We start from the raw sequence: 10,086 nt of genomic DNA on the forward strand, positions 1-10,086 counted from the left end.
AGGAGAGAGGGGAGAGGGAGGGATAGAGGGAGGGAGGGAGGGAGGGGGAGGGGGAGAGGGAGGGAGAGAGGGATATAGAGAGGGGGAGGGAGAGAGAGGAGGGAGAGGAGAGAGGGAGGGAGGGAGAGAGAGGGAGAGAGAGAGAGAGGGAGGGAGAGAGAGGGAGAGAGAGAGAGGGAGGGAGAGAGAGAGAGAGAGAGAGAGAGAGAGAGAGAGAGAGAGAGAGGGAGAGAGAGAGAGAGGGAGAGGGGAGAGAGAGAGGGAGAGAGAGAGAGAGGGAGAGGAGAGAGAGAGAGAGAGGGAGGGAGAGAGAGAGGAGAGAGAGAGAGAGAGGGAGAGAGAGGAGAGAGAGAGACAGAGAGGAGGGAGAGGGAGGGAGGAGAGAGGGAGAGAGAGAGAGAGAGGGAGAGAGAGGGAGGGAGACAGAGAGGGAGAGAGAGAGACAGAGAGGGAGAGAGAGGAGAGAGAGAGACAGAGAGAGAGGAGAGAGAGGGAGGGAGACAGAGAGGGAGAGAGAGAGAGGGAGAGAGAAAGAAAAGGGTTGCTTGATATAGGCTTTAAATGCATTTACATATTCATTATTGCATTTATTAATTGTAACTGTTTTGTTTTCATATAATCTGAAGATGTGCCAATAAAGCTTATTTGAATTGAAATGAAAAAAGAGAGAGAGAGAGAGAGAGAGAGAGAGAGAGAGAGAGAGAGAGAGAGAGAGAGAGCTCCGCCCCCTCGCGGACGCACCGGGAGCAGCAGAGAGGAGCGAGCCGGTGACCGAGACGAACGCTCCTGTCCTGGAGCTGCAACTAAACTTTTCTTTCTGCTCCTTTGTTCTGTGTGTTTGTTTGGTCCGATTCAGTCTGGCTCAGCTCGGCTCGGCTCGGTCTGCAGACGCGGACAGAAGAGCGCGAGACACGGAAACTTTGAGTCCAGAAACAGAGAGGGAGAGTCCGGAGACTTTAGCGCTCTTGCAGCGGGGTTACCGACCCAGAGAACCCGGAGACTAGCGCTCTTGCAGCGGCATCACAGACCCAGAGTATCCGGAGAAAGGTGCTCTTGCAGCGGGGAGATTTTGGGGGATCGTCGCGGGGCTCCCCGGTCGGAGCTCCGGGTTGCCCCCAGCTAGATGTTACCTAAAAGCGTGAAAGAAGACATAAATCCTGAATGAGCTCCGGTAGTTGCCTGCTGCGGGTCCGACCCGGTTCTGACGGAGTACAAAAAGATGAAACTTTTGGACAGTTTGTCCTCGCGGAGGCGGTTCTTCTGGACCCATGTGGCGGATTATTATCGCTGTGCCTGCTGGGAAATAAATCAGTTAAAGTGATGAATATTTTTTTTTTGATTAACTCTACATTCGTGTCTGTGTGCTCCTGAGAGTTTTTTCATGTGTTCTGGTTCCGGTTCTGGTCACTGCGGGTCTCGGTGCTGATAAGAGAAGACACGCGGATGTTCAGCGGGGCTCCGCGAGCTGCGCGGCCGCGCATGGAGCGCTGCGGGCGGCCGCTGCTGCTGCTGCTGCTCGGTCTTCTGCTCCGGTTCTGCTCCGCAGTCATCGACGACAGGCTCATCTCCGATCGGTACGCGGTCTACTGGAACAGCTCCAACCCCAGGTACGACCCAGAAAAGCCCGGTAGTGCCCCGGTAAGACCCGGTGTGAAGAGACCGTCAAAGGACGGGATCAGTGTATTCATGTTTATTTAAAAGGGACAGAAAATCTGTGAAACGCTCCTTTTAATCCCCCAAAACTTTCTTTTTAATCAAAGACAGACAGCCTTAGAACGGAAGATGATAAGGGCCAATTTGCAAACATGCATTTGAATTTTGGCTCTTTTTTTTAATGCTTTTGACACTTTTTAAAAAAATTTATTTTAAAATTCATGGTCAATAAACCTAATTTATATGATATTATACCTAATTTTTGAGTTAATAAGGCAGAAATTATGAATTATTTTTAGTTATAGTTAAGATCAGAGGATGTTGAGAGGATCACAGACTTTATGTTAAAGTTTAGTCAGGAGACTGGTTTAAATTTTTTTTTAAACATGTTTATAAAATTGAATAAAACACCCAAAATTCAATAACAGTAATCATTAATTTTACGTGCAAAGAATGTAGTATGGGTTCCATCCAACGTTCATCATGCATCCATGTTATTTTTGGGCATTTTGGTTCAAGAAACCCATATTTCTGATATAAAATTTTTTGAAAATGGGTCAAATATCACCCGAGGACACCCAAGGGTTAAAGTTAATAATAGTTAATAATAAGATTAGTACCCTGGTAAACGGTCAGAGACGGGTTCAGTCAGAAAAGAAATACCTTAAAAATTATCCTTTTTAATCCCCCAAACTGTCTTTTTAATCATAGACAGACAGCATTGGTACGGAAGAGCATAAGGGCCAATATGAAGAATATATTTGAGTTTAAAGTCAGAATTCTGACATGAAAAGTTAATACTGTTATGACCTACTTAAACCTTGTGTTGTCTTCTGGTCCACCGTGCACTTGTCCTTCTGGGTCAAAATTATCATTTTTTTTGGACAGTTTTTAAAAAATAGTTTTGACACTTTTTCTGACATGTTTTTGTCACTTTTTTCCCCCCACATTTTCGATGCTATTTTTCACTAACACCCACTTATTGCCAATAGTTTTACACATACTTTTTGAATTCATGGTCAAAAAATCTCATTTAAAGGAGATTATACCTGATTTAGAAATGATGAATGATTTTGACTAATATTATAGGAACGTATATGTTGAGAATCACAGACGTGTGGATCCCAAAGTTTAGTCACGTTTTTGAGACCATTTCAATTTTTTCAAATGCCAGAAAATTGAAAACCCACAATTCAATGAAAGTACTGATCGAGTACTTGCGATTGCACTTAATGTTTTGAGTAATTTGGTTACAAAGAAACCCATATTTCTGATATAGAAGTTTTGAGAACGGCTCAAATCTGTCCCGTGGACAACTTGAAGGACAATAATAGGTTTAGTGCACGGTAGAGGCTAGCTCCAGCCATGGCACAACCTCGGCACAACCTCGGCACAACCTTGGCACAACCCGGTGATAGAGAGACTGTCAGAGACGGGATCAATTGGAACAGAAAAATGAAGAAAACGGGTCTTTTTAATCCCCAAACTCTCTTTTTTTATTATTATTTTATTTTTTATTGCTATCCAGAGCATTACAGACAAACAGTAACCATTAAAGACACTTTGCATCCTTCCCAGCATCCCTACCCTCTCAGAAGTAGGCAACAAATACACAATTCAAAAACATATTCACCAAAATAGACAGAGACCCAAATTCTGACGTTAAAGTTTAAAGTCGACCGTAAACTCAGAACTCAAATATATTCCGTTTTTTGTCGTAGCTTTGTGGAAGATTTAGCTGCACGTATTTGGCAGGTTTAGGGGGTGCTTGTGGCATTTTTCACACACACAAAAATAAGCATTTTGCAGAATTACAACTCGGTCCCGAGCCGGTTTTTAGACAATCTGTCAGAGGACGGGATCAGTCGGAACAGAAATACCTTAAAAATGCTTCTTTTTAGCCCACAAACTGTCTTTTTTAATCAAAGACAGACAGCATTAGTATGGAAGAGCATAAGGGCCAATGTGCAAACATGAATTTGAGTTTAAAGTCAGAATTCTGACATTAAAGGTTAATACTATAAGACCCTACTTAATAATAAGTTAGATGGATAGATAGATAGATAGATAGATAGATAGATAGATAGATAGATAGATAGATAGATACTTTAGGGAAATTGTAGGCATCCAGTAGCTTAGACAACCATAACACACATACATATATATATATATATATATATATATATATATATATATATCTCACATACATAAACATTTTTAAAAGTTAAAGCTGCTATGGCAAAGGTCTGGTATGGACTGACCATGTGATGCAATTCAATTCAATTTTATTTATAGTATCAAATCATAACAAGTTATCTCAGTTTTCTAAGTGTCTTGAGTTATCTCAAGACACTTTACAGATAAAGTAGGTCTAGACCACACTCTATAATTTACAAAGCCCCAACAATTTACAATAATTCCCTCAATAGCAAGCATTAGCAGTGGCTGTTGTGACAGTGGCGAGGAGAAACTCCATGGCAAGGACCATGATAAGGTGCTAAGGAAGACTGTTTGCAAAAGACAACAGTGCAATATTACTAAGAACAGTATATACCAGGGAATAAGTTAAAGAGGTAGGTGTTCTGACCAGAGTCCAGATTGGGTATGAGGGCTAATACAGCCTATAAGACAGTCAGGGGGACATGGCACAGGCTAGCTCCAACCCTGCTAAGACCCGGCACAACCCCACAACATTATACCTATTTTTTTTTAGTTAAAAAAGAAGAAATTAGGAACTATTGTGACCAATAGTTAAGATGAGAGGATGTCGAGTGGATCACTGATTGGTTTATCTCAAAGTTTAGTCAGGATATACTGTTATTAAAACCATTTTTTTTTTTTTAAATGCTATAAAATTGAATTAAAAACACCCAAAATTCAATGGAAGTAATCATTAATTCATGCATTAACCTGTGAAGAATGTTGTATCGAGGTTCCTGCAACGTACATGCATGCATCCACGTTATTTTGGGGCAATTTAGTTGCAAGAAATCCATATTTCTATAGAAAACTTTGAAGGACAAAAGGAAGGTTAATCACAGACAGACAGCGTTGGTACGGAAGAGGATTAGGGCCAATGTTAGGAATATGTGTTTGAGTTTAAAAGTCTACGTAATAATGTGTTCAGTACGAGCTCTGTACTACAGTAAACCCGGGTTATTTGTATTACTTTAATGCCGTACTTTTCTTAGTGTCAGGTGCAAAAAGGCATTACGTTCTTTATCGTACGTTTCGTATCGTACGTATTAACATTCAATAGAAACACCAAGAAACACACAACACATTCAATTAAAATATTAAAGAGGGGGCAGCTCCACTGTGTGTGTGTGTGTGTGTGTGTGTGTGTGTGTGTGTGTGTGTGTGTGTGTGTGTGTGTGTGTGTGTGTGTGTGTGTGTGTGTGTGTGTGTGTGTGTGTGTGTGTGTGAGATCAACTGTAGACTCTTAGATTGTTTGCTACCAAAGGGAAGGCAACAGCAAAGTATTTTCTGCTGTTTTTTGAATGGTGTGTGTGTGTGTGTGTGTGTGTGTGTGTGTGTGTGTGTGTGTGTAGAGAGGATAGGGTGAGAGGAAAGCTAATCAGACCCACATATCTTTTACCTGCTCTTTAATTCAGGTGTTTTGGCAAAAGGTAACGAGCGATATTAACACACATACTTGACATTACAGTTCCACACACACATGGACATATTGTGGGTATTAATACCAACCTCCAGACCAATGCTAGGGACAGATACATATTTAAAATACGCAGCTGACCGGCCCTGAAGCAGGTGACCAGGCACTGGAAACAAGCCAAACAGCCAGATCTCCCAGCATGGTACAAGACAACAGAACACACACACACACACACACACACACACACACACACACACACACACACACACACACACACACACACACACACACACACACACACACACACACACATTCTCTGACAATCAGAAATCCGACTGTATCCAGAGCATATAGTTAGAGGAATAATTACACTTTCTAGTAAGGGCATACTGTAGATGGATACACACACACACACACACACACACACACACACACACACACACACACACACACACACACACACACACACACACGCTGGACCAAACCTCATTCAAAAAACAGTGGAAAATACTTTGCTGTTGCCTTTCCTTTGGTAGCAAACAATCTAAGAGTCTACAGTTGATCACACACACACACACACACACACACAATAATGTCATGAATAAGTCAATCAAAGAAAAAACAGAAAATATGAATTATTTAGACTAGTTAAGATGAGAGCATGTTGAGACTGGTACGTGTTATAATTTGGTCAGGATGCTGTTTTGAAACCATTTAAAAAAGACGTTGTTTTTTTTTTACTAAATTGTATTCAATTTCATAGCATTTGAAAATTTAAAATGTATGAAATTGTATAAAACACAAGTAATCCATTAATTGTACTTGTGAACAGCGTTGTGTCTCGGTTCCATACAGCGTACATGCACACAGCCGTGTTATTTTGGGACATTTTGGTTGTAAGAAACCCAAATTTCTGATATAAAGAACTTTTGAAAACGTGTCAGATTGTGACAGAAATACTGTGAAAATGCTTCTTTTATAATCTCAGTCCGACAGCGTTGGTACGGAAGCTGATGAGGGCCAATGTGAACAATATATTGGAGTGTGACCTTCGTGTTTAGTGATTCTGGGTCAATATTTGCCAGATAATTAAAAATAAAGAAATTATGTGATTCATCTTAAACAACCTTCTCATTTCATTTTTTTAGATAGATTTATTTTTAAATAGATGTATATGCTACTTGTATAGTCATTTTCAGTCTGTAAACTGAACCAGAAAACAAGTCAGTAGCATTAAGTAGTGCTCACTTAAAAAATGTGAGCTAATTAAGTAATTACTTAAAAAAAGCAAGCTGCATTAACTTCAAATCCATGAGCTAATTAAGTGTCATTTACTTAAAATAAACAAGTTGTCTTCACTTAACAAGTATAAGCTTATTGAGTGTTACTTACTCAGAATAAACAAGCTGTGTTCACTTAAAAAATGTGTAAGTTTATTAAGTAATGTTTACTCAGAACAATTAAGCTGCACTAATTTACCATTACTAAGTTCATTGAACTTACTTTTTTCAAGGCAATGAGTTTGCATACATTTTTTAAGTAAAGTCAACTTGTTAAAATTAAGAGTGCAGGACTTTATCATTCTTAGTATGTTATTACTCAATTCTATTAAGTTGTACTTAAAGTGATGGTTCAGAGTAATGTCACCCTAGGGTCCTTTGCACCATGACCTCGAGCCAAACACCCCCCCAGAAGCTTTTTTCACCTGGGTCTAACATTGGGAGAGTTAGCGTAGAATAGCGTTATCAGCTGAATAGCTTAGCGCAGGGGCTAATGGACCCACGTTTGTATCTCTTAAATGACCCCACTAATAATGCCCAAAATGATACCAAAGGTCTACACTAGTACATATAGGTTATGCTCTCATAAAACGATGGATTGGAAAGTTTGTAAGTACACCAGAATATAATATTTAAAATTAAAACCATTTTTTTAACGTCTTGGTCGTCTTTTTTTTCCGACACACGTTGTTTTCGCCAACCTCGTTGTCGTTTTATTTTCCGTTTTAAAAAAAAAAAAAAGAAGCTTTTTCTCGTTCTTTTTTCAATGTTTTTGAAGCTTTTTTTTTTTTTTTTTTTTACATATTTTCGTCCATTTTTTTTATCGTTTTTACCATTTTATTTCTTTCGAATGCTATGAAATTGAATAAAACGCCCAAATTCAATGAAAGTAGTGAACTGAGGGAATTATTCTGCTTGTGGAGAGCGTTGTAGGGAACTCTTATGTAGGTTTTTGTTGTGTGTTTGTTTGTTTGTTTGTTTGTTTGTTTTGCTAATAAATTGTACGTATACTTTGTTAAAAGCCCCTCTCATCCTTCCTTTATCTCTGATTCATAGAACCAGAACCATCCACATTTACTGTTCTTTTGAACATTTTGGATGATTGATAGAAACCCAGATTTCTGATATACAGTACAGGCCGAAAGTTTGGACACACCTTCTCATTCAATGCGTTTCCTTTTTATTTTCATCTCTTTCATCTGCAGCTACTGATAAATGTCCTCGTGTTAGAGATTAATGTGTGGATTATTTTCTGGATTAATGCCTAGTTGTGTTTTCGTCTATCAAAAGAAAAAGTTGCACGAAAGAATTGTTGTATATAGACGCACACATAGACACACACACACACACATAGACGCACACATAGACGCACACACACACATATAGACGCACACACACACACACACACACACACATAGACGCACACATAGACGCACACACACACATATAGACGCACACACACACACACACACACACACACACACACACATAGACGCACACATAGACGCACACATAGACGCACACACACACATAGACGCACACATAGACGCACACACACACAGACGCACACATAGGCGCACACACACACATAGACGCACACATAGACGCACACATAGAACCACACACACAAACACATGCACGCATAGACACACACATAGACGCACACACACGTAGACGCGCACACACACACATAGACACCCACATAGACGCACACATAGACGCACACACACACATAGACGCGCACGCACACATAGACGCACACATAGAACCACACACAAACACATGCACGCATACACACACATAGACGCATGCACACACACACACACCCACATGCACGCACAGACACACACACATAGACGCACGCGCACACATAGACGCACACAGACACACACATAGACGCACACATAGACACACATAACCACAATCAAATAGACACACACAAGCACTCATACACACACATAGACGCATGCACACACTCATACACACACACACCCCATGCACGCACAGACACACACACACACACACATAGACGCACACATAGACGCACACATAGACACACACAAGCACACATACACACACACACACCCCATGCACGCAAAGACACACACACACACACACATAGACGCACACATAGACGCACACATAGACGCACACATAGACGCACACACACACATAGACACACACAGACGCACGCACACATAGACGCACACACAGACACACACACACATAGACGCACACACACACACATAGACACACACATAGACACACACACACATAGACGCACACATAGACGCACACATAGACGCACACAAGCATGCATACACACACATAGACGCATGCACACACTAATACACACGCACAGACACACACACACATAGACGCACAGAAGCATGCATACACACACACACATTGACGCATTCACACACTAATACACACCCACCCACATGCAAGCACAGACGCACACACATAGACACACACATAGACGCACACACACACACACACACACACACACATAGACGCACACATAGACACACGCACACAGACGCATGCACGCACACATAGACACACACGCACACATAGACACACCCACACACACACACATAGACGCATGCACACGCACATAGACGCATGCACGCACGCACCCACACACACACACACACACACACACACACACACACACACACACACACACACACACACACACACACACACACACACAACAAGCATGGAAATATAGAAGTTAAAATGTCTTTTTCTCTCTTTAAAGTATAACTGCAGAATGTTTCTGTGTCCAGTCTTAAACCAGCAGTTAGAGTCCACTACAAGTTCTGACACACTCGGATTATTATTATTATTATTATTATTATTATTATTATTTGTCGGCCTTTCTCTCTCGGACACATTCAGAGTTTTCCTTCGGTTCGGGGAAGATTTCGGTGTATTTGGCGTCTGTGTTTTTGGGGGTCTTTCCTCAAGATAATGTCACGTTGTTACTCCAAATATATACAATTTGACATAATTTGGAGTTTTATTATCTCCAAATCTGAGTCTAAAACGTTAGAAAAGCTTCAGCTGATGATACATAAATATTACTCAGAAAACTAAAATACAGTACAGGCCAAAAGTTTGGACACATCTTCTCATTCAATGTGTTTCCTTTTTATTTTCATGACTATTTACATTGTAGATTCTCACTGAAGGCATCAAAACTATGAATGAACACATATGGAATTATGTACTTAACAAAAAAGTGTGAAATAACTGAAAACATGTCTTATATTTTAGATTCTTCAAAGTAGCCACCCTTTGCTTTTTGTGATAACTCTGCAAACCCTTGGTGTTCTCTCAATGAGCTTCATGAGGTAGTCACCTGAAATGGTTTTACCTTCACAGGTGTGCCTTGTCAGGGTTCATTAGTGGAATTATTTCCCTTATTAATAAAAAAGCAAAAGAAACACATTGAATGAGAAGGTGTGTCCAAACTTTTGGCCTGTACTGTGTATTTAGGGATTTCGTCTCGGTGTGTGGAAGAGGAAA

At 40.6% G+C, this 10,086-nt stretch overlaps 1 protein-coding gene across 1 annotated transcript in view; it reads left to right on the plus strand.

Moving 5' to 3' along the window:
- Positions 1-766: 766 nt before the first annotated feature.
- Positions 767-10,086, plus strand: part of LOC114561491 (ephrin-A2) — a 366,950-nt gene continuing 357,630 nt past the window's right edge. Inside the window, exon 1 of the mRNA XM_028587545.1 lies at positions 767-1,607. Within this exon, the coding sequence (XP_028443346.1) occupies positions 1,444-1,607 (164 nt within the window). The 5' untranslated portion in view covers positions 767-1,443. The remainder of the gene's footprint in view (positions 1,608-10,086) is intronic.

The sequence above is a fragment of the Perca flavescens genome, chromosome 9, assembly GCF_004354835.1.
Source record: "Perca flavescens isolate YP-PL-M2 chromosome 9, PFLA_1.0, whole genome shotgun sequence".
In the NCBI taxonomy this organism is placed as follows: Eukaryota; Metazoa; Chordata; class Actinopteri; order Perciformes; family Percidae; genus Perca; species Perca flavescens.